At 41.2% G+C, this 26615-nt stretch overlaps 1 protein-coding gene across 1 annotated transcript in view; it reads left to right on the top strand.

The window, feature by feature from the left end:
* LRRC63 (leucine rich repeat containing 63) overlaps window positions 1-26615 on the top strand; it is a 50969-nt gene that overhangs the window by 18211 nt on the left and 6143 nt on the right. The window contains exons 3-8 of the mRNA XM_073344530.2: window positions 563-1312; window positions 4337-4474; window positions 5334-5494; window positions 8056-8154; window positions 14705-14841; window positions 24971-25054. Coding sequence (XP_073200631.1) covers window positions 563-1312; window positions 4337-4474; window positions 5334-5494; window positions 8056-8154; window positions 14705-14841; window positions 24971-25054 — 1369 coding nt within the window. The remainder of the gene's footprint in view (window positions 1-562; window positions 1313-4336; window positions 4475-5333; window positions 5495-8055; window positions 8155-14704; window positions 14842-24970; window positions 25055-26615) is intronic.

Genomic DNA, 26615 nt, shown 5'->3' with positions numbered 1-26615 from the left:
GAGGGTGAGAAAACCTGGATTTGTGCTGGAAATCACTTTAGATAAGCTATTACCAGCAGGACAGTGGGGTGGGAATAGGTATTGTTTCATATTCTCTGTGTATATATAAAGCCTGCTGCAGTTTCCACGATATGCATCTGAGGAAGTGAGCTGTAGCTCACGAAAGCTTATGCTCTAATAAATTGGTTAGTCTCTAAGGTGCCACAAGTACTCCTTTTCTTTTTGCGAATACGGACTAACACGGCTGTTACTCTGAAACCTGTCATTCTAAATATAGATGTCTAACACTTACATGTTTACAAATTACTACAGATCATTCAGTGTTGTTTACTTTGTTTAAAATTAAATTATACTTGTCAAATAAATTTACAAAGCAAAACATTTTGTGATGCAGTAGGGTTGATTTTTTTTAAATGATTATTTTTGTGTGTTTACTCAGTGTAGGGGAAATTCTCTCTAAAGCATCCAGTTTGAGTCAATCACAGTATTTTCTTGAAAAACATGTGAAATGTATGCCTAGGTATAAATGTATCTTCACTTTTCTTGCTTTTGTGTTCTCCAGACAGGATTCCTCAAAAAGACCAACCTGGAGTGATCAGAAGCACAAATGATGAAGACAGTAATATTTTTTCCAGTAGTTATTTCAGTGGTCAAACACAAGTCCATCCCAAAGATACACACTTCCTTCTTGATCAAAATCTAAAAAAGGAATTGACTCTTACTGCTCCTTATTGTTGTATACCTCCTGACTGCCCGTTGCAGAAAGATGGTAGATCCTTGGACATGAAGGTTCTAGCTCCCCCTGAGGAGAGTGACTCTGTTTATTGGTCTTTACCAGACTCTGCTGCTGCTGCAAGCACAACTGACAAGGATAGAGTTACTCTTTCTGGCTATTATTCGAGCAGTCGAACATCAGTCCAACTCAAAGTCCAAAATCTTTTTCCTGATCAAATTCTTAAAGATATTATTATAACTCCAACTCCTAGTGGTCCTGCCAGCTTCCCATTACACAAACGTCGTAAATCCTTTCGCAGGCAGCTTCTTGGTTTACCGAAGGATGAGCCTGCTTATTTTACTTCACCAGAGTTTACCTTTGGGAGCTTAGCTGCCGTGTCCCCTTCTCACCCATCACCTGTGATGGCAACCTTTAGAAAGTTACAGCGAGAAACAGCTGGCTATCAAAATCTCACTACCCAGTTGACCAATAAAGAGAGAAAGAGCATACAGACTGAAGTTAACACAATAGTATTGTCTGATAATGAAGAGTTCCCAGTAATTTCACGAAGAAAGCCTGAGAGACAGAGTATCATAGGTACTGTATTTTATATTGTCAAGTGTTCTAATTCACTTTTGTCTGTGCATGATTTTTACTGAAAGCATTTCCGAAATAGGCCTCCTTTACAGGAAAAAACGATGCCATTTGTCTGTGAGAATGTTACATCATTATTTAAGAACTAGATAGGGCAAAATTGTAGCTAGTAATAACTAAACTAACTTTATGTTTAAAAACATTAATAGCAGGTAACAATTTATACTAAGAATATCTTAAAATACTTAATAGTATAAGGAAAATGTTTAAAGCCCCATTGCTTGAGGCTTTGAAAACTGGCCCCTAATCCTGCAACGGGATCCATGAAAGATAGTCCTAACACCTGCACAGAGTCCTTCTAGGCCCAGTTCATTGTAGCTCTGCATCTTGTGTAGTCATTTAAATGAGTGTAAAATGCTAATATTCTGGTTTACTATCATTTTGCAATTACTTTGCACTAGTGTAAGGTCCAGATTTGTAAAGGTATTTAGGTGTTGCTGAGCTTAGTGTTGCATTGCCTATATCAATTAGCCTTAATCTTATTTTCTGAAGTGGTTTAGGCACTGAAGAGCCTAAATCCCATTGCCAGTAAGTAGGATTTTGGCTCTTAAGTGAGAATAAGATTTAGGCTCCTGAGCACAGCAGCATCTAAATACCCATAAGAATCTAGGTCTAAATGACTACATAAGGTGCAGGACAACAGTGAATTGGGCCCACTGGCTTCAGTAGGACTCTGATGGTATTTCTGGGTAAAGAGTGGATTGGGCTTTTTAACCATAGTGGTTTTTGCTTATGTGCACAGAGTTGAACAGGGATCTTGGGTTCTTATGACTTTCCTCCAAGTCTAAAGCACTAAGCAGAGATCTTTGATTAGGAGAAGATGAGTGTACATCTCACAATCAACTTCCTTTGCTCCCAGAAGAGACAGGCACTAGTGAACCATATTTCTTCCAATTTTTTACCTCTAAGTAAATAACAGGTTTGATAAAATTATGGTGTAGCAGTGCCCACACTACAGTTAAGATTGTGTTACAGCATAACTTTTAACCTTTTACTTATTTATTTATTTATTTATAGATATTGATATCTCATTGAATAGGCAAAAATCAAAACATAGAATATAAACTTTGAGCACTGTTTGAATTTTCCATGATGGTGTGATGAAAAATGAATCGATAGGGTAATTTTATTATTATTCTCTTTCTGATGATTCCTTCTTCCACTGCCTCCCTGGATTGCTTCACTCTTCTTTGTATACCTTTTGCAAAAACTCTGCAACTCTCTGGGACCTATCTTTTGTCCAGATTGTTGCTCCTCATGTGCTGATTCCTAGAATATCAGTTATACATCGGTATTGTTTATCAATATTTTATACCTCTTCAGCTGTAACAGAAAATGTGTGCCAAAGCAAACCTACTGAATTTTAATTCAACAATAAATAACGTACCAAGAGATAGGACTTAATGTGAAATCACTGGTGGCCTAGAACCCAAGCTTATGGCATGAGCAATCCCAAGTTTAGCCACTGTGCTATGACCTTTCAGAGCAACTAACCTACTTTTAGTTAGCCTATCTTTAAACTGTAAACTGCACTTCACTCCCAAAGCCAGGGATAGAATCAACTGGTGATTTCCAGTCACCAATTTTATATTAGCTACTAAATAGGTGGGTAATCCACTGTGAAAGTGTGTCGTCTCCTCTGATGGCTGGTCTAGAAAAGGGTGAGCAATTATTCCTGTAGCTAAGTTAGTAGTGATTCACACAGGGGAAATAAGCAAGCCTTAACTGTTGCTAAATGTAATTTTTGTTTGCTAATGAAAATTTAAGAATCTGATTCTAGGACTGGTCAGACAGTCCAGTTCTATTATTTCTCTGTGCTAATTTACAGGCTTGGCCTTTTATGACCTGAAACATTGTAAACATTTTTAATGTATTTTTTTCTGGGGAAGGGTGATGGGTGGAAAAAAGTGAGTAGGCAACATTCACCCATTATTTTCTTAAAATATTTCTTAGAGAGACACTTATTTCAAGGGTTGCATGGAACGTTAAAATGAGTATACACTGTAACCAGATAGTTATGGCATTTTGTCGTTAAATTGATTGCACAATCTATAGTTCAGAACTGTTAATGTTAATATATATCTCCACCCTCATCCTGAACAAATAGGCACTGAACTCCCACTGTAAATATAACACACCAGCTGACACACATGCATATTTCAATTCTGTGATTTTTACATTAAAATTGCTTCCAAATTTGGGCCCATCACCAACCAAATAAATCACCCATTTACATAACATTTCCTGAATGTTACATAAAAACATGGTTTGCAGCCACCATTTGCAGTCTTACCCTCTATCTCATTTACACACCCCAGTACAAAACTATTTACAGAATTATGTAAAATGGAACATGAAACCACACCAACTCTATATTAATCATATGAACACGTAACCATTAATGTGGCTGTGGTGTTGAGGCTGCACATTGGTTGTTCAAAATGGGTGGAGATAAGTGGATTGTGGTTGGTGGAAGGGAGGGAGCTGAGGTTGAGAAAGGGAACTGATGAGTGGCGTGCAGATGGGCTGTTGAATGACATAGATGCGTATTTCCTTTCTTCTTATGGTTTGCATGGCTGGAAATAAAGTGCATCAATCTTAACTCTAAGATAAGCCTATATTGCATTTTAGTGGGAATATAGGTGTGGTGGTGGTTTTTTGTTGTTTTTTTTTAAATGACTGCTGAGAATACTAGAGAAATAGTGTATCAGGAATTTCAGATAGCTGTCCTATGACACATGCAAGCTATGATAAGAAATTTGGTTCCCTGATGGTCATTTATACTATGTCCCTTTATGCTGCTCTGGTAATGTAAAGAGGCCTTAAAAGTAAGCGTTGACTTGATGGTCCATTTATGCTGCCAGAGCTGTGTAAATGATCCTTTGGGTAAATGAGAAATGGGCTAGTCTGACTAAGTTAATACATTTCTCACATACCTCTTCTACCACCACTCCCAACTTTTTTCAGAAATGGCTTTGGAGGAGAAAATAAGAAAATCTAACTCATTGGAACAGATTTTAGAAGAAGGTGATGAAGGGGAAGAATCTTATATGGACAGTTTAAAGCTGTACGCTCATAGACAGAGCAAAAAAGTGTCCTATTCAGGTAGGGGTAAGATATATACATTACAATTATGAAATAAACTATGTACAGCACTGTAGTGGGAATTTTGTAATGGCAATATAAAAGATGAAGAACAGTCCTACTATCAACTCCCAATACTGCATGCCATTTTTAAGGGGAGAATGAAATGGATGTTATAATAAATTATAATGGATGTTGTCATAATAAATAATAGAAATGTACAATTACAATAAAACCAAGACAGGAAGGAAATTCAGAGCCAAAGCTTTTCACTCTCACCCTGTTGGGCTTTTGGATTGTAGAGTCTTAAACCAGTGAGTGAGGAATCCATTTGGACTATTAACAGTAAGAGTGGTAGAAAGCTTTTGTAACCAAACCTGAAATTCATCGCAAGCTTGTGCCATGGATTGAGCCACCCAGAATTAAAGCCCTCAATCAATTGCCACTTTCTGAAAATTTAGGCTTTAATGGTTTATCTAAACAAAATCAAAATCTTCAATCTCTTTAACATCATCTGTTGTGGGTTGAAGCTATAGATGGACCTGAACAAGATGCTCCCAAACTTTAGGAAAGTTCTGCTCCAAATCCAAACATCACTGCTCAGGCCCTTTTATCAATAGCTGAAACCCATTCTGCTGCTCCCCCTTCAAAAAAAAAAGTTGAATAAATTTGAATGCTTTTAAAGGGTCAAATTCTGCAGTCTTTATCCAGGTAATGCTAAGATACTGATTTGTAACAGGGAATTTTGCCTGAGTAAGGCCTGACAGTGCATGGAAGGATTTGGCTATAAATTTGGGATCTACATAATGAAGCTTTAGTTCTTTATTTCCTAATCTCAATGATTATTTCTTTATTTGACTACATATATTTTTAATTGCAGAACCTGATCGTGCCCTTGATGATGATACTATAAAGGGTATCCAGGGATTCGGGTACCAGAATTTGTTAAGAGATCAGGATGAACAAGAAAAACTGATGGCCAGGTCCAGAATGGCAGTTTTATACTGCACAATCCATAGAAGAACTGAACTTAATCTTAAGGTATACCTTTCAAAAATTACAGCTGCACCCACTTTCCATATCGCTATCCTTAATGATCAACTGCTGCTTTCATTAGAAACACAGTTTCCCTGGGATTCATAACTTGGCTTTCTTAACTTCATTCACCTAGAACCTGGTATTAAAATTGTCAGTATATGGTCACTTTTTAAAAATTAAAAATGGCTAAAATAACTTAAGATTTGTTTACCAATTTTAGATTAGTCTTAAGCTTGGTTGTTCTAGATGCGCCTTTTTAATTCTCTTGCCTCACCTTGATCTCCCTCTTTATTATCTATTTCCTCTCCTTTTTCACCCTCACTCTTCTTCCCTTATATTGTGTGTCTCTCCTCATTTTTCTGATGCACCTCATGATTTATGTGACATCTCTTGGCCCTAGCACCTCTTGCAGTATTGGACTGAGTTTGGACACATTGCTACTTCTTCTCCTCCATATAGTGCCATCAGATTGCTTCAGCACCATGCAAGCAGGAGTGGCAAGATCCTGAAGGTGGGATAAGGTGCCCAACCCTCTTTCTAGGAGGCCAGAGACTTCACAGTCTAAAGTTTCTGGAACCCTGCCTGGCATTAATTTGGCCCTGTTATGTAGATGCTGTTTTTAATTATTTCTGTTTTCATGTAATGCATGGATCTGTTGAGTCAAAGCATTGACAATTGATCTGTTTGTCAGTATAATAATGCTTAATATTTATTCAACTATTTATTATTGTTCCCTGTTTACATTCAATCTGTAGTATCTGTTAGGAACGTACAGTTTACTAAGTAACTTTCATAGAAATGACTCACAATTCTAGCTTACAAGGAAATAGTTACTTCATATAAATTTCTCTAAGGTTGTAGAGAAAAGTATATTAATGTATTAAGATTATAATATATGATATAATTAAATACTGTATCCAACTATTTATACCCAAGGGTGTAGACAAAGGTTGTGCATGCAATCGTGACTTAATTTCCTGATCAGGAATTCATATTTTTTTACCATAGCTTTTTGTATGGGGTTTCCTAGCTTTGAAAGAAAGGGGTTTTAAAAAATGAAAAGAGGAAGCTTCACTTTCTAAGACTCTGGATCTCTGAGTTGCAAACATCATGTACATTCCAGAACCTATTTAGCTAGACAGCTCCAGAGTACACATCCCGTGCACCTTAGGAAGATCACAGGAAACAGCCCCGTACATTTCATACAAAGAGGGCATAATAAAAGATAAAAGTAGTAACTAGGCCATGCAGAGCATAGAAAGTGGGAACAAGTAGCTTAAATTTGATGCAAGAGGAAAGAGGAGATCAATGAAGTGGGAGGTGAGAGGCAATGTGGCCCTCAGTTAGGCAAATCCTTTGATGCTCCTTGCATAATGATTTGATACTGTCTCACATGACTTTCTTATAAACAAACTAGGGAAATACAACCTAGACTGAGCTGTTATAAGGTAGGTGCATAACTGGTTGGAAAACCATTCCCAGAGAGTAGTTATTAGTGGATCACAGTCAAGCTGCAAAGGCATATCAAGTGGGGACTCACAGGGATTGGTAATGGGTCGGTTCAGTATCTTCATCAGTGATTTAGAAAGTGGCAGAGAGAGTACACTTATAAAGTTTGCAGACGATACCAAGCTGGGAGGGGTTGGTTGCAAGTGCATTGGAGGATATGATTAAAATTCAAAATGATCTGGACAAACTGGAGAAATAGCCTGAAGTAAATAGGGTGAAATTCAGTGAGGACAAATGCAAAGTACTCCACTTATGAAGGAATAATCAGTTACACACTCACAAAACAGGAAACGACTGCATAGGAAGGAGAACTGCGGAAAGGGATCTGAGGTTTATAGTGGATCACAAGTTAAATATGAGTCAATGGTGTAAAACTGTTGCAAAAAAGCAAACATAATTCTGGGATATATTAGCAGGAGTATTGTAAGCAAGACACACTGATAAGGCCTCAGCTGGAGTATTGTGTCCAGTTCTGGGTGCCACATTTCAGGAAAGTTGTGGACAAATTAGAGGAAGTCTAGAGGAGAGCAACAAAAATGAGTAAAATTCTAGAAAATATGAACTATGAAGAAAGATTGGAAAAAATGGGGTTTGTTTAGTCTGGAGAAGAGAAGACTGAGAGGGGACATAACAGTTTTCAAGTACATAAAAAGTTACTAAAAGGAGGAGAGAGAAAAATTGTTCTTGTTAACCTCTCAGGATAGGACAAGAAGCAATGGGCTTAAATTGCAGCAAGGGAGGTTTAGGTTGGACATTAGAAAAAACTTCCAAACTGTCAGGATAGTTAAACACTGGAATAAATTGCCTAGTCCTGCCTTGAGTGAAGGAGGTTGGACTAGATGACCTGAGGTCCCTTCCAGTCCTACACTTCTATGATTCTTTGTATCCATCAATGGAGTCATTTTGGTGTTTTGTCTAACTATTTTTTTTTAAATCTTTTAAATTACATCCTGATGGAGCCAGTTCTTAGCTCTGCCCCTCCCCCACCCCATTGATAAAAAATGTTGATTTTTTAATTTAGTTAATATATCCTTTCTACTGAATATGTCTTCTAGGGTTATTTCCTGACTCTCCTTCCAGACCTGACACCTTTAGTCGACACTTTGTTGTATCTTAACCTATCATTCAATGACTTACACTTCTTTCCCAGGGAGGTATGTACCAGTTATTTTCCTTATCGTTATTAAGAGTAAAACTGTAAGACTGTCTGAATTTTTACAGTTTAATATTAAACTAAACATAAAAAAATGTAACTTTCAAACAACAATGATTTAATAAGAGATGCAATAAGAGATGCAAATTGCATAGCTCAGATATTAGAAAAACATCATTCCTTTACATTTCTGGTTATTTATGGGATAGTAAGAATCAATGTGAGCCTGGAAAGATTCCAACAAGATTTAGAAATATCTCTGCATCTGTGTCTGAAGGTCCCATTCTGATCTTGCTTTATACTAGTGTCACTCAGTTGACTTCAATGGGAAGTGACTCCTGATTTAAACTTATCCTCATTTATGGAGCACCAATCTATGGTTGATACTAATATTCTGCACAAAAAATACGCTGAAAGAACCTTAATCCGGTTGCAAAGTCAAGCACGCAAAAGTTAGGAAATTCCAGAATTAAAGTTGCCTGTGCAATCTTAATGCAACTCTCTTGTGCATATGCTATGATCCAGTCCTCAATTACATGATCACATACTACTTTTTCCACAGGATCCATGCCTCGTTCAGTGCACAGGACAGACAGTACTCAACTAATAAGCAGCTAGTCAATATTTTTTTTCCTCATTGTTCAGTGTGTGACTGTAGGCTTTACTTACTGCACATTATTCAGATCCTACTCTGAAGTCAGAAGTATTAATTTTCTCAGGGGCTTTGATTAATGCTCAGAACTATAGTATCTGAGTGTTTCACAAACATTGGTGATTTGATTTTCACCACACTTCTGTGAGATGAGTGCGTATTTATTATCCCTCTTTTGCAGATGGAGAGCTGAGGCACAAAGAGATTAAAGTCAAAACTATCCACTAATTTTGGGAGCCCAGTTTGTGATCCTGGAACCTGATTTTTCAGAGTACTTACCATTATATAGCACAGTATATGTATGTTTAGGGCCCTACCAAATTCATGGTCCATTCTGATCAATTTCATGGTCATAGGATTTTAAAAATTATAAATTTCATGACTTCAGCTATTTAAATCTGAAATTTCATTATGTTGTAATTGTAGGGATACTGACCCAAGATGGAGTTTGGGAGAGGGTCACAAGGTTATTGTAGGAGTGGTTGCAGTACTGCTACCCTTACTTCTGTGCTGCTGGCAGCAGTGCTGCCTTCAGAGCTGGGCAGCTGGAGAGTGGTGGATGCTGGCTGGGAGCCCAGCTCTGAAGGCAGAGCTGCCTCCAGCAGCAGCGTAGAAGTAAGGATGGCATGGTATGGTATTGCCACCTTTACTTCTGCGCTGCTGCCTGCACAGCTGGGCCCTCAGTCAGCAGCCACCACTCTCACTTCTGCGCTGCTGCCTTCAGAGCTGTGCAGCTGGAGTGTGGCATGGTATGGTATGCCACCTTTACTTTTGTGCTGCTGCTGGCTGGGAGCTACCTTCAGAAATGGGAGCCTGGCCAACAGCCGCCACTCTCTGGTTGCCCAGCACTGAAGGCAGCACAAAAGTAAGGGTGGTAATACCGTGACGCCCCCCCTAAAATAACCTTATGACACCCCCCATAACTCCCTTCTGAGTCAGGACCCCCAGTTTGAGAAATGCTGGTCTCCTCCCCCTTCTCCCCCCCCCCCATGAAATTGGCATAGTATAGGTAAAAGCACACAAAAGACCAGATTTCACGGCGAGAGACCAGATTTCACGGTCTGTGATGCGTTTTTCATAGCCATGAATTTGGTAGGCTATGTAGGTCCAAAGCACAGCTTCCATTGACTTCAGTTGCAGCTGTGAGTGCTCAGCACTTCTGCACATAAAGCCCCAAGGTCTCACTCTGGGCACCCAGAAAATGAGGAACACACAATTAATGACCACCTGGTAAAAGTTTGGTTTAAGTGATTTGCCCAGTATCACATAGGAACTCTATGGCAGAGGTAGGAGTAGAATCAAATTCTCCACTTCCACTCTATTCTGTGCTGATAAGGCCTCAGCTGGAGTATTGTGTACAGTTCTGGGTGCCACGTTTCAGGAAAGATGTGGACAAATTGGAGAAAGTCCAGAGAAGGGCAACAAAAATTACTAAAGGTCTAGAAAACATGAGATATGAAGGAAGATTGGAAAAAATAGGGTTTGTTTAGTCTGGAGAAGAGAAGACTGAGTGGGGGCATGATAACAATTTTCAAGTACATAAAATATGGTTCTAAGGACGAGGGGAAAAAATTGTTCTTGTTTACCTCTGAGGATAGGACAAGAAGCAGTGGACTTAAATGGCAGAAAGAGAACTTTAGTTTGGACATTAGGAAAAGCTTCCTAACTGTAATTAAGCACTGGAATAAATTGCTTAGGGAGGTTGTGGAATCTCCATCATTGGAGGTTTTAAGAACAGGTTGTACAAACACCTGTCAGGAATGGTCTAGTTATTACATAGTCCTGCCCTGAGTGCAGGGGTTTGGATTGGATGACCTCTCGAGGTCCCTTCCATTCCTACACTGCTATGATTCTATGAGACCATCATTCCTCTTCCTACAATCCCCTGTCTCATTCACCACACACCTTCCAACTGCAATAAATGAAGCAGGGTGCCTGCAGACCACAGCCTCCTGTACTACACAACCCTGATTCATCCCCAGAGCAGGTTCATCCTGTGCATTGAAAGAGGTAGGGGTCCTGTGGGAAAATAGTATGTGATAGTGTAATTAGACTGATCATAATACATACCCATAAGGGCCAAATTAAGGTTGTGCTGGCAATCTTAATTTTGGAATTTCCAAATGTTGAGTGTTTGACTGTGCAAGCCAAATAATGTTTGCTTAACATAGTTTTTGTGTAATTTCCTAGGTTTTTGAAAAAGCAAACTGAAAAACATTGTACTGAGGCCCAAATGGGTCATCAGCAGGGTTGGAATCTTTGGATCCATCACAAAAACCTCTGCCATTTGAACTAACAGAGTAACTGACAGATGATAATATACAACTGCTGTGGAGCAGTATTCGAGGAGGCCAGCACACTTTGCCATTGGGTTACACCAGTACTTATTCACAGGAGAGGAATGGTGGGACTCTGGAATATTGGTTTTCATTCCAGACTGGTCTGTCCATTTCCCCCAAGCGTGATCTGTAGTACCTCATCTCTCCCACTGGTCCGTGTCCCAGTCCTGCCTCTTCCCCACCCCGGCTTCTCATCTTAGTCCCATTCTCCTTATCTAGCCACTCCCAGTCTCTACTTCTTAGGCTTTTCATCTAAACACCAAATCCTTGTCCAGCAAGCCCTACCTCACCCCTCGGAGCTTCCTGTTCTAGTCTCCTTGCCCAGAGATTGCCAGTCCATCCCAGACCTTCATCTAAGCTGTCTCTCTCCCCCAGACTGGCCTCCAGTCTAGTCTCATCATCCACATTCCCCATCCCCACTGGCTTTCAGTCCAGTTCCAATTTCTCTTCCCAGCCTCCTCATCCAATCTCAGTGTTGTTCACCCCCACACACACACATAGCAGGTTCTTATCTTAAGTCTCTTTACCTAGTCAGTCCCGCACTCCCCACAGCTCCTCATGCAATCTCTGTCTCTCCCATCCCCCACCTACTGAGCTTAAACTCAAAAAAGAAGCTTACAAGAACTGGAAATTTTGACAGATGACTAGGGAAGAGGATAAAATATTGCTAGAGCATGCAGGGATGTAATCAGGAAGGCCAAGGCACAATGGGAGTTGCAGCTACCAAAGGATGTGAAGGGTAACAAGAAGGGTTTCTACCGGTATGTTAGCAACAAGAAGAAGGTCAGGGAAAGTGTGGAACCCTTATTGAATGAGGGAGGCAACATCGTGGCAGATGATGTGGAAAAAGCTAAAGTACTCAGTGCTCTTTTTGCCTCGGACTTCACAGGCAAGGGCAGCTCCCAGACTGCTGCACTGGGCAACACAGCATGGGGAGTAGGTGAGCAGCCCTCAGTGGTGAAAGAACAGGTTAAGGACTATTTAGAAAAGTTGGACATGCACAAGTCCGTGGATCCAGATCTAATACATCCAAGGGTTCTGAGGGAGTTGGCTGATGTGACTGCAGAGCCATTGGCCATTATCTTTGAAAATTTGTGGCGATCGGGGGAGGTCCCGGACAATTGGAAAAAGGCAAATATAGTGCCCATATTTTTAAAAGGGGAAAAAAGAGAACCCAGGGAACTACAGACCAGTCTGCCTCACTTCAGTCTCCAGCAAAATCATAGAGCAGGTCCTCAAGGAATCCATTTTGAAGAACTTGGAGGAGAGGAGGATGATCAGGAACAGTCAACATGGATTCACCAAGGGCAAGTCATGCCTGACCAACCCGATTGCCTTCTATGATGAGATAACTGGCTCTGTGGATATGGGGAAAGCAGTAGATGTGATATATCTTGACTTTAGCAAAGCTTTTGATGCGGTCTCCCACAGTATTCTTGCCAGCAAGTTAAAAAAAGTATGGATTGGATGAATGGACTATAAAGTGGAAAGAAAGCAGGCTAGATTGTTGGGCTCAATGGGTAGTGATCAACAGCTCGATGTCTAGTTGGCAGCCGGTATCAAATGGCATGCCTCAGGGGTCGATCCTGGAGCCGGTTTTGTTTAACATCTTTATTAATGATCTGGATGATGGGATTAATTGCACCCTCTGCAAGTTTTCAGATGACAGTAAGCTGAGGGGAGAGGTAGATACGATGGAGGATAGGGATAGGGTCCAGAGTGACACAGACAGTTTGGAGGATTGGGCCAAAAAAAATCTGGTGAGGTTCAACAAGGACAAGTGCAGAGTTCTGCACTTAGGAAGAAAGAATCCCATGCACCACTACAGGCTGGGGACTGATTGGCTAAGCAGCAGTTGTCCAGAAAAGGACTTGAGGATTACAGTGGATGAGAAGCTGGATATGAGTCAGCAGTGTGCCCTTGTTGCTAAGAAGGCCAATGGCATATTGGGCTATATTAATAGGAGCATTGCCAGCAGATCGAGGGAAGTGATTATTCCCCTCTATTGGACACTGGTGAGACCATGCCAGGAGTATTGCATCCAGTTTTGGTCCCCCCAATACAGAAGAGATATGGACAAATTGGAGAGAGTCCAGCAGAGAGTAACGAAAATGGCTAGGGCACATGGCTTACGAGGAGAGGCTGAGGGAACTGGGGTTATTTAATCTACAGAAGAGAAGAGTGAGGGCAGATTTGATAGCAGCCTTCAATTACCTGGAGGGGGGTTCCAAAGAGGATGGAGCTCGGCTGTTCTCAGTGGTGGCAGATGACAGAACAAGGAGCAATGGTCTCAAGTTGCAGTGGAGGAGGTCTAGGTTGGATATTAGGAAACACTATTTCACTAGGAGGGTGGTGAAGCACTGGAATGGGTTACCTAGGGAAGTGGTGGAATCTCCATCCTTAAAGGTTTTTAAGGCGTGGTTTGACAAAGCCTTGGCTGGGATGATTTAGTTGGTGTTGGTCCCGCTTTGAGCAGGGGATTGGACTAGATGACCTCCTGAGGTCTCTTCCAACCCTGATATTTTATTATTCTATTCTGTGATACTGATTCCCCATCCCCATTCCCATTGTCCCCTCCTGTCTCCTAGTTTCCTTCCAACCAAGTCCCAGTTTCTGTGCACAACCAGTTCCCGAACTCCCTCCTGGCTCCCAGTCTCTGTCTCCTCCATGCTGCATGGGCCAGGCGGTGTGTGTGTGTGTGGGTGTGTCATTAACTCACCTGTGTTCTCAATCTCTCAGTTAACGTGCTTGGACCCAGATATGGTATGGGTTGCAGCAGCCCAGAGCTTCAATCACTGGAAAGGTCCTGCTCTGACCTGGGCTGGAGCATACTCAGTGCAGACAGAATCTTTAGGGAAATTAACTGCTAAAATCTAAAGAAGTCTCTACTGATCATATGTGACCTGTGATTTTTTTCAAAGGCTTATAACTTGGCCAAATTAGGGCTGATTTTCATAGGGACAGCAAAAAACACATCCAAGACACAAAGGCCACCCCTCTGCCACATTTTAAATCCCAAAGTATCAGGGTGCTAGAACTTAAAAAAAAAAGGTTTTAATCAGATGTTTAACATGGTCAAAAGAATGTATTTTTCCCTAGCCCCATTCTTCAAAATGGCTGAACTGTTTTGGCTGAAATTTTCCAAAAAGATTCAGCCTGTGGCAGACACCCAGCATGGAAAATTTCAGCCGAAACAGTTAGTTTGGTTAAGTTATAAGCAACTGGAAACATGTTTTTGTAATGGGAAGTGTAGGGCAACCTTAATAGTAGATGGTGCTACCAGCCCAACCTATAATACTACAGCAGTGTAAGTGAGATCAGGAGCAGGCCCAGAAACCACATGACATTTTTATAAGGTACTTTAACTAAAATAACATTACTAATTAGCTACTGCTGTACATTAAATGCAAGATTCATACAATATTAGGACAGTTTCCTTGTTTCTAGTTATTACAGTGTCACTTACTAATGTTAGAAATGTAGAAACTCTTACCATAACAAGAATCAGATTATCTTTGTGGTAAACAACTTTTTTTCCATTACTTTTTTCCCCCCCGAAGGTATATAATATTAAAAACTTAGAAGTACTGAAGCTCCGAAACAACCCCATCAAAGAGATCCCTGATGATGTCCACAAACTCAAGACACTTAGAATACTTAACATGTCCTTCAATTTACTATCTGCCCTTCCCACTGGGTAAGGTGTTTACTATTAATTAATAGATTGGATTACACTATTTCTATGCTCAAACAAGGATTAAATTTTTTGTGTGACCTACATTATATTCATTCATTAATTCATTTCCATACTGGCTTTGTTAATTACACCTACAGAAAGGCTTTCTAGGAATGTATATACATAGTAGGGCTGTCAAGCGATTAAAAAAATTTATCGTGATTAATCGCACTGTTAAAGAACAATAGAATACTATTTATTTTAAATATTTGTGGATGTTTTCTACATTTTCAAATATATTTATTTCAATTATAACAGAATACAAAGTGTACAGTGCTTACTTTATATTTTTATTACAAATATTTGCACTGTAAAAAACAAAAACGTATTTTTCAATTCACCTCATACAAGTACTGTAGTGCAATCTCTTTATCATGAAAGTTGAACTTACAAATGTAAAATTATGTACAAAAAAAACTGCATTCAAAAATAAAACAATGTAAAACTTTAGAACCTACAAGTCCACTCAGTCCTACTTCTTGGTCAGCCAATCACTCAGACAAACAAGGTTGGTTACATTTTACAGGAGATAATGCTGCCTTTTTCTTGTTTACGATGTCACCTGAAAGTGAGAACAGGCGTTTGCATGGCACTGTTGTAGCTGGCATTGCAAGATATTTACGTGCCAGATGCATTAAAGAGTCATATGTCCCTTCATGCTTCAATCACCATTCCAGAGGACATGCATCCATGCTGATGATGGATTCTGCTCGATAATGATCCAAAGCAGTGCGGACCAACGCTTGTTCATTTTCATCATCTGGTCAGATGCCACCAACAGAAGGTTGATTTTCTTTTTTGGTGGTTTGGGTTCTGTAGTTTCCACATCAGAGTGTTGCTCTTTCAAGACTCTCAAAAGCACGCTCCACACCTCGTCCTGCTCAGATTTTGGACGGCACTTCAGATTCTTAAACCTAGGGTTGAGTGCTGTAGCTATATTTAGAAATCTCACATTGGTACCTTCTTTGCCTTTTATCAAATCTGCTGTGAAAGTGTTCTTAAAATGAACATGTGCTGGGTCACCATCTGAGACTGCTAGAACATGATATATGCAGAATACAGGTAAAACAGAGCAGGAGACATACAATTATCCCCCCAAGGAGTACAGTCACAAATTTAATTGATGCATTATTTTTTTAATGAGCATCATCAGCATGGAAGCATGTCTTCTGGAATGGTGGCCAAAGCATGAAAGAGCATACGAGTGTTTAGCATATCTGGCATGTAAGTACCTTGCAGTGCTGGCTACAAAAGTGCCATGTGAATGCCTGTTCTCACTTTCAGGTGACATTGTAAATAAGAAGCAGGCAGTAATATCTCCAGTCAATGTAAACAAACTCGTTCGTCTTAGCGATTGGTAGAATAAGAAGTAGGACTGAGTGCACTTGTAAGCTCTAAAGTTGTACACTGTTTTTGAGTGCAGTTATGTAACCCAAAAATATCTGCATTTGTAAGTTATACTTTTACGATAAAGAGACTGCACTTCAGTACTGGTATGAGGTGAATTAAAAAATACTATTTCTTTTGTTTATCATTTTTACAGTGCATATATTTGTAATAAAAAAATAATAATATAAAGTGAGCACTGTGCACTTTATATTCTGTGTTGTAATTGAAATCAATATTGAAAATGTAGAAAAACATCCAAAAATATTTAATAAATTTCAATTGGTATTCTATTGTTATAAGTTTCAGAGTGGTAGCCGTGTTAGTCTATATCAGCAAAAACAACGAGGAGTCCTTGTTGCACTTTAGAGACTAACAAATTTATTTGGGCATAAGCTTTCGTGGGCTAGAACCCACTTCATCAGATGCATGGAGTGGAAAATACAGGAGCAGTTATAAATATGTGAAAAGATGTGAGTTGCCTTACCAAGTGTGAGGTTGTTAGAGAGAAAGTATAAACAAGGATCGATGACATCACCACTTGGCCTCTCTCCTCCCGCACCTACTCTGAAGGCAACAAGAAATTAGGAAGACAAAGACTTTGAACTGTGGAGATTGGTCCCAGGCTAAGAAAGAAATTCAGCCTGTGTAATAAGAAATGTAAACTGCTGGAACATCTAGAGGGGCGAGAAAGTGCTTGATTCAAATCTTGCTTAGCCTGTAGAATTTAGGCTGCGATTTTATTTTTATTTCTTATGTAACCAACTTTGATCTCTATGCCTACCCCTTATAATCATTCAAAATCTATCCTTCTATAGTTAATAAATCTCTTTTTTATATTTGATCTAAAACAGTGTGTTTTGGGTTGAAGTGCTTGGGGAATCTGCTTAGATTACAAAGATTGGTGCATGGTCGCTTTCCTTTGATGAAGTGGCTAACTAATTAATGAGCTTGCACTGCCTAGGGAGTCTTGAGCAGTGTAAAATGGCACATTACTGGAGCGCAAGGTTTGGGGCTTGGGACATTTGCTGGTGTCTCTTTATACAGTTCATGAGTGGCTTAGAGAGCAGTCATACAACTCAACTGGGTGTGTCACCACATATTGATGGGTGAGTGATCATAGCCTCTGGAGAGGTTTATTGCTTGTCACTAGCATAGCATATTGAGAGTCAGCCCAGGCTGGGGAATTTAAGGGGACACAGTGGTTTCACAGTCTAGATTGTACCCCGGGGACATGTCATAGTGGTGCAGCAAGCAGACTGAAATGCACAGCTTGTTGTTCTGAATGAAATTTGCACTTCATACACTGGTGCCGAGATTTTAAGTGGGTTGGCTGAATACAGTAAAAAAAAAAAAAAGTTACACTTTTGTTATTTTCTGTTTCTTATTTTGGGAAAGGGAAATAGGAGCAGAAAGGCATAAAAATGGATGAGAGCGATGCAGTTGCAAAGTTAGAGCTGTACAGACTGCAGGTAGCAGAAAAAGAGAGAGACTATGAGTATCAGTTGAGAATGAAAATATCCCCATTGACATGCTTATTGGGAATGATTTTTTCCATGTAGTTTCTCAAGAAGGAATATTATGGTGGGACCCCAGAGGAAAAGAGTAAAGTCCCAGGAAGTGCTGGAGGAAAGGGAGCAATTCTCTTTGATTCCTCTGCAGCAAAGGGAAGCAGCATGGTTCCAAGTGTGGATGGAGTTGAGACTGTCTCCTGCACTGCAGCTGAAGGCAGCACCTCATCAGGAAAGGAGAGAGTGGGGGTGGAGTGCCTGTCACTGACAGAACTGTTTCAGCTGTTAGCTGCAAGCCCTTTGCAGCTGAACAAAGGCTGGATCCTGCTCTAGTGAGCATAGAGAGATGTGTCCTAGAGGGAGGCCCAGAGAAGGGAATTAAGGAAAAGATTTCTGTAGGAAAGAAGCAACCTTGTAAGCATATTGTGTCAATGCACAGTGTAGTGTACCATAGCTAGGTATCCCAGTGTGCAACGCGCCACCATCCCGTGCACTGTCTTTTGGGAAGTTTTGTCAATGAATGGTGGGGAAAAAATGAGTCATGAGGGGTAACAGGTAGCAAGGGGTCAACTTTCCAGTGTGCAATTTTCTCCATCCCATAATGTCACGCATAGCCCATAATTTTCACAGCTTTTTAAAAAAATCCCATGAATCAGCACAGCCCTCCTCACTGTCCACCATCTCTGACAGAAGCATGGAATCTGCACATCTCTGCACTATTGTCGTAAGCATTGCAATCACAGAACAGATGCCGATCCTCCAGTATTTGCAGAGCTGCAAGAAGAACTGAATCAGCAGGGAACATCACAATTTTATGGAGGACAGATTGCTGTGGGACATAGCAAGAATCAGTTCAAGTGTTTTGGTGGCATTTATGGAGCAGCTGCAGATGGTGGAGCACTGCTTCTGGGCCCAAGAAACAAGCACTGACTGGTGGGATCGCATCGTAATTCGGGCTGATGATGAGCAGTGGCTGCAGAGCTTTCGGATGTGCCAGGCCACGTTTCTGGATCTGTGGGCTGAGCTTGCTCCAGCCCTCCAGCGCAGGGACACCAGAATGAGTGCCACACTGAGAGCGAAGAAACAAGTGGCAGTCACAAACACCAGTCAGTGGGTAATCATTTTGGAGTTAGAAAATTGACTGTCGGGGCAATTGTCATGCAAGTGTGCAGGGCCATTCATTACTTCTTGCTATGCAGGATTGTGACTCTCAGCAATGTGCAGGACATAGTGCATGGATTTACAGCAATGGGGGTCCTGAACTGCAGTGGGGCAATAGAGAGCACATATATCCCTATTTTGGCACCAGACCACCTTGCCACTCAACTGAAAGGACTACTTTTTTCTGGTTATGCAAGTATTGCTGGATCACTGGGGACGTTTCACCAACGTCAGTGTTGGCTGGTCAGGAAAGAGCATGATTCTCATATCTTTAAGAACATAAGATTGTTCATAAATCTACAAGCAGGGACTTTCTTTTAGCACTGGCTGATTACCAGTAGCAATATTGAAATGCCAATAGTGATCCTGGGGGACCCAGCCTATACCTTGCTCCTCTGGACATGAAGCCATACACCAGCCATCTTGACAGCACCAAGGAAAGATTCAGCTACTGACTCAGCAAATGCAAAATGACAGTTGAGTATGCTTTTGGTAGATTGAATGGATGCTGGCAATGCTAACTCACAAGATTGGATTTCAGTGAAAAAAATATCCTAGTGGTTACAGCTGCCCGCTGTGTCTTTCATAATATCTGTGATGCCAAGGGGGGAAGTTGCCTTTGGGGTGGAGGGAAGAGGTAGAGTCTGCTGAGTTTGAACAGTCAGGCACAAGGGTGATTACAAGAGCTCAAATGGAGCTATATGGCTCAGGGTGGCTTTGAAAGAGTACTTTAACAGTGAGCCACAGTCATGCATTGTGATATACTGTGCTCTGCCTGGCTCTGCAGTGTGGGGACCTGTTAGGAATTGTGGGTGCTTGCTGTACATTTATGATTATTACACTGTTCGTCACTGATTCTGAGTTTTGTGTCACACTGTACGGAAACCAGTAAGTGGTTGCTTTCAGTACTGCTAAGGACTCTGCATATGTTCTGAACTAATAAAGATGAATCATTCTCCAAATAACAGAATTTGAGTAACAAAACCAGTACAAAGAAAAATCTGTGCAATTTAAAAGCAAATACTTTAAAAACTTACTAAATTAATAGAACAGAACTTAACGGGGAAAGAACGTTCATGTCCATTTTAGCTACACATACAGCAACTGGAGCTTCCATAGGTCAGTGCTTGTGAAGCTGTGGTTGTTTGTCTCCTGGGGTGGAGTGGTAGGGTAGGGATGTGGCCACAGAGGCCACGTGGAATGCTGGGGGAAAGAGAAATAGGGAGGTGCTATAATTGAGTTCTCCAGACACTGCAAAGGGAAGTGAGCTGGGATTGTTGAATCAGTAGGTCCACAAGAGTTTGCAGCATCTGTGTTTGCTGCTGGAGAAGCCCCATTATATCCTAGCGCATCTCCCTTTTCCTGTTGCAACTCCTGGGCCTTTCTCCTATCTGCTCTTTCCTTCTCCATACAGTCTGTGATAATCACCCTCCAGGCACTCTGCTCACAGTCTGATGCAGCCCTGGCTTGCAGCATCTCACTGAACATGTTATCCTGAGTCCTTTTCTTTCTCCTTCTTGTCTGACTCAGGCATTCCATCAGTGTGGAGGGGGAAACCCCTCAAAGCCACAATGGCAGCAGCTACAGACAAAACACACAGAGGTACTAGTGTCAATATAGTCACAAAAGAAAGTGAACATTAAGATTCAGAACTCCCTTCCCTTGCTCCCCTAAAGTTTTAAACCAGACATGCTTATCGCCACTTCTGCTTCAGAGTGCTTGTGCATGGCACCACTCACAGCACCAAACAGGGTGAGCATGGCCCGTCTGGGGTGAGGGAAATGAGACAGGAATTGCTCAGTTGTATAAAGAGTATATGGCAATGGCACTGAACAGTGGCACCATTGTCCACAGGTGGTCGTGATTTTAGCTGATATCTCACTCCTGAGAGTAACAAAGGCACAGAGAGCACAGCTGCTGCTGACTTCCCGAAGCTGCTCAGGGCCATATGCTGCTGGCCTGTTAACTTGGGCAGGCACCATTGCAGTAATCACTGACTGGCCTGGGAAAAAAATCCTACCTCAGAGGAAGAAATAAGGCTGCCTTCCTAGAAATCTTCAGGAGAGGATTGCAGAGTACCTCCATGAAAGTTTCATCAAGATCTCTCTGGAGGATTCAAGGGACACCCCTGTGTACATAAACAAACTGTTTCACATGGTCCACCCTGCCTAACTGTACAGGGAAATGAAAAAAGCACATAAACAATTCTACTTCTCTTTGTAGAACCACTACCTCTTCTAGTATGAGTAAATTTAATGAAAAGTCGATAGCTGTGTCCTGTTAAGTTGGGCACTTCATTAATACATCACTGTAATGGGAAATACATTTACACACTTATCCAAGGTTCCTTCCCCTGCATTGGGCTTACCTGTGCTCAACTGCCAGGACTCACTGGTCTGCAATCAAATCTCAAACAGGTTCTGGACCGTGGCACAGCTGCACCCCCACAGTTGCATATCTCCCACCCTTCTCCTCACGCCAGAGACCCGTGACGGGCTCCTCAAAGGTATCCAAGGTTGGCTACGGGTAATGGGGTGTCTACCAAGTATGGCATGCAGGTCTTTGTAAAAACGGCAGGTCTGAGGCTTGGCACTGGATCAACTGTTGGCTTCCCTGGCCTTATGGTATTCCTGCCACACTCTGCTTTCATGCAGCACTGCTGCTGATCCCTGCCATACCACTTCTCCTGCATCCCCTGTGCAATCTGCTTGTAGGTGTCCACACTTTTATGGCTAGCCTGTAGCTGTGCCTGCATAGCCTCTTCTCCCTATAGCCCCAGGAGATCCAATACCTCCTGTCTACTCCAAGCCAGAGCATCTCTGGAGCGTGTAGCTGGCATGGTCAGTTGGGCAGTTGCATACAACAATGGAGAGCTGGTAGGTGTGCTTACCAAGCTGGACAATCATGAAAAGGTATTTCAAAAACTCACAGGACTTTAGAGGGTCAGGAGGCCTTCAGGTCTCCAGACCCCTGAGCAGTAGAGTTCACAATTGTGACCAGAGTGGTCAGTGTCAGGCATTCTGGGATAGCTGCAGGAGGACTGTTAGGGTTGACATAAGTAATGCAGTGTCTACGCTTGTGATTTGTCAACCCCAGTATGTTACCATGGCTCAATGCTGCTTGGGGAAGTGGTGTTACTACATCCCTGTAATGGGGCACTTACACACGGTGGGAGACAAATTTAAGTGTAGACATACGTGCAACTAGGTCGATGCAAAGCAAGGTTGATCTAGCTTTGTAGTGAAGGCCAGGCCACAGCCAGATGACGATCTTGAAATTTTTATATATTTACATATAACCTCTTTTCTCTTGGCACGGCCTCTTTAAGTGATCTGTAGCTCTTCCTTCTTTGGTATTGTCCTTGTTAGTTCTGGATATATCTTAAGGAATTCTGTAACTCAACCACTACTCTTCTGGCAAATGTATTTATTGGGCTTAGTTGAGAAGACAGGGCACAGAAAGTGAAAGAAAGACACACAACTAATTTCCATTGATCAACAATAGTCAAAAATAATGCTCTTCTCTACTCCTGAAATGATTGCTTTGTAAACCATTTAACATTAAGTTCCCTAAAACACAGCTTACAGGTGGCTGGGAAAGGAAAGAACATTAGATATCTTGCAAAACAAATGATGCATTACAATATGGGAAGAACTACTGTAGAAGTGAAACCAAGCAACCTAATTGCCTGACAAGGAGCTGGAGAATTTTAATAATATATTTACTGGATGCAAAGTAGTAGTGTGCATTCACTGAAATTGGAAGGATGCATTGTTATATTTATGCTATATAAAGATATGTACAAAGCTGTGGATCTTCTGTATATCCACCATCCTTGGGCCCTTCCCCATAAGATAGGCAATAAACCAAACTTCAGATCATGGCTTTCCCAACCTTCCTCTGCTCACTTTGCTTTTTTAGTTGTATGTACCCCTTTTCCTCTACACTTCATCTTTCATATCTGGTTTGTAAGCTCTAGCTCTCACTACGTAGTTGCACAGTGCCTGACCTTGATTGAGGCCTCAGTTCTATGTTAGTACTCATGTCGCACTGGCTGGAGTGACTGTTGACCGAGAGTGCCAACCTCAGGGAAGACTGTCAAAAAGCAGGGCAGACGCCCCAAACTGATTGTCTGTTCTATAATTAGATTTCACCAACCCAGTAACAAGTGTGAACTCCTAAAGCACTATAACAGTCTTATCATGGAGTCAAAGACCGTGGCCGGGGGCATTCCAATCTGTCTTGCCAAGCAGGCAAGTTGGACTATGTGACAGATGGTCACTTTACACCAAAATCACAACAATATTCAGGTTACTTCCAATGTCAAAGGACCAGTCTCTTACTCAAAGGACCACGTCAATTGTACTCCGATCTCAAACCAAGGCAATAGCCAATCCTGTAATAAAACAAAGTTTTATTAAAAAAAAAGAGTTATTTACAAGGTTAAAACAAGAAACATACAAACACAAATGAGATACAGTCTTGGATTTAATAAGGTAATATACGCTTCTATAATAAGCAGCTCTATATATGCTTTAGGACTGACCCATGCCAAGCAGCATGGGGATCGCTTGCTTATGTTTAGGAATCCTTGCCTTTCAGAGTCCAGATGCATAAAGATCCAGTTTCTCCTTGTCAGGGATTTTTATCCCCTTCTCCCCAGAGCCCACACTGATAGAACAAGTGTCGGCGCCTGATTCCTCTTTATGTGAGTGGGGACATCCATCAACAACCTTTGTCCTTTTGATGTCTTACAATGGCTCATTTGGTTTCAAAGGCCTCTTGTTTGAAGGACTCGCACTTTTCCTGAGTTAATACTTCTTTCCTGTTTGAGGCCAGTTCTGCACTACAGACCTATGTCCATATAACTGCATCACTCAGGAACGTGAAAAATCCATACCCCTGAGTGATGTAGTATACTGACCTTAACCCCTGTGTACAGCGCGCTATGTCAACGTGGGAGCTTAACAGGGAGATGCAGCATTTTAAGTGTAGACCTGCCCTGAGTTACACAATAGCAGATGTTTACAGTGCAAACACTCAATTTAATTTTATACCATGGGCTACAGAGGTTATAAGTGAGATCAATACATGCAGCATCCTACACTGTTCATAGGGGCTAAACACCAAACACATTCTTACAACTCTAATATTTATCTTAACACTACGAGCACCCAGGTAAGTCAGACTGGTTTCCAGCTATGTATTTGTTAGTGTTCAGTGAGGCCCTGGGCCTTAGCATGAGCTGGCACCTGGTCTGCCAGCATCACAACTAGTAACGAATAGTCCTGGAGGATAATATTTTCACAATTTCTAGAGGTCTCTAGTGGAGCCACTGCTTGGGCTTATTCTACTTCTTGCATTGGCCTGTCAAATGCACATCCTATCAGGTCTGTCTCTGTGTGGCTCCTTGAACCTCTTGCCAGCAGTGGCAGTACAGTTGGCTGATTGTCTGCTGCTATTGTGTACCATTTGCTGGCTTCACTCAGCTGACTCCTCTGAGGATTTGCAGAATATAGGAGTTGAGTACACTTTGGGACTCTTAACCTACCAGTATTTCAACCTCTCTCTCTCTCTCTTGCTCTCTCTGGGTGGGGATTTTGGCTCACAAACACACACACCAAGGAAGCATGGGGGGGTGAGGAATCCTGTTAGGAATAAATTCATAATGCAGCGATTTCATTCGTAATATTGCTTTATATTGTCAGCACTACTTTAGCTTCTGTGCATGGAGCTATTTCTAATTTTGGGGTGACACCATATCTTAGTGGAATGTTTTCTGTTTTCTGCTCATTTTGGCCAACATCAACCTAAGAAATGGATGGTCTTGAAAGGACCTGTTCCCTTCCAGAAACCTGTCTGTCCAGTGGGAGTAAATCAGTCTTTTAAAACTCGTAACAGTTAACACTGATAGCAGCTGCCCCATCACAGATTTTATAGGTGGATATAAATGAGATATATACATCAGTTAGCATAGATCAATGCATTTAAATAGTTCTTCTGTAATGTACTGTGTTTTCTCTTTTTTTCAGGCTGTTTTTATTACCATATCTTAGTTATCTGGATGTTTCCTACAATGATATTAGTGTTATCCCTCATGAAATCAGGAATCTCAGGTATTGATATATAATATACACTGGAACCAGACCTATGTGTAAAATATTGTGAGCCTATTAGGAAGTCGATTGTTAATAAATCTGGAGTAACGCCACTGATGTCCATGGATTTACTCTGGATTTGCACCGGTATAACAGAGATCACAGTCTGGCCCACTGCCCTGTAATGGGGGTCTGATTTTAAAAATTAAATGCATGTCCAACTGCTTAAATATCATGATTATGCTTGTAAATCAGGTAACTTCACACAAATTATGATCATTTGTTAATTGTGCCCATATGCATGCGCACTTGCCTAATTTGCACGCATGATCATTGTAATTGTATGCCCTCAAATCATGTAAACCACATTGTCATTCCCAGAACGTGCAAATGAAGGTGTGATTGCAGTGTGGGCAGGCATACCTGCTCTAGCTTTAATCCGGCTAGCACATGTAACAGTGGCAGTGAGGATGTGGGAGCAGGGAATTTGGCATGGGCACCAGAGGACATACCCGGGATCCCCTTGTACACTAATTGCTAGCCTGTTCTCCCACTTCTTCACTACTATTATTACACATTAGCTAGGTTAAAGCTAGCACAGGTATGTCTACCCATGCCACACTTACACCTTCACTTGCAGTGTAGACATACCCTCAGTGTGTTTGTGTGTGGTAGACAGGGGAGGTTAATACTTTGGCCTTAAGGGAATGATACAGTAGAAATTTTGTGATAGACTGAAAAGGTTTTTCTGAAAAAAACATGGAATTAATGTACCTTTTAGAAGGACGGTTAACATCTTTGAGGTATGTTGTATTAAAAGCAATTGTATATGTGTTATTGTGGCATTGCATGTACCTTCTCTAGTAGGGATGGGGATGCTAATATACTTCTTCCATTATAAACCCTTTGAAGCCACCCTCTGGAGAGGTGCACATATACCAGTTCAGAGTGGATTCTTCAGGCACCAACAGACAGAGAAAGGGTTTTTGAATAAACAGCCTGGTTTTAAACTGGCTCATGACTTTCTTCCTGATCCAGCAAATGGACAGGACCATTGGTCCAGGGAGGGCCCCAGTCCTTTAGGGCAGTGGTTCTCAACCTTTTCAGACTATGGTGCTGCTTTCAGGAGTTTGATTTGTCTTTTGTACCCGCAAATTTCACCTCACTTAAAATCTATTTGACTATAAAATCAGACGTAAAAATACACAACTGTCACAGCACATTATTACTGATCAATTACTTATTTTCTCATTTTACCATATAATTATAAAATAAATCAATTGGAATATAAATATTGTACTTACTTTTCAGCATATAATATATAGAGCAGTATAAATAAGTCACTGTATGAAATTTTAATTTGTACTGATTTCGGTAGTGTTTTTATGTAGCCTGTTGTAAAACTAAGCAAATATCAAGATGAGTTGATGTACCCCTAGAATACCACTGCATACCCCCAGGGTATACGTACCCTTGGTTGAGAACCACTGCTCTAGGGAAAGGTTGAAAGGGCAGGGCCCACTGAGGCCTATATGACTGTTGGCATGGTCTAAGCTGAAGCTGTGATGAATTTGTTTCT

The sequence above is a fragment of the Lepidochelys kempii genome, chromosome 1 (genome assembly GCF_965140285.1).
Source record: "Lepidochelys kempii isolate rLepKem1 chromosome 1, rLepKem1.hap1, whole genome shotgun sequence".
NCBI classification, from domain to species: domain Eukaryota; kingdom Metazoa; phylum Chordata; order Testudines; family Cheloniidae; genus Lepidochelys; species Lepidochelys kempii.
Note: the sequence above shows the minus strand (reverse complement) of the source record. Positions and strands in the feature narration are given on the sequence as shown.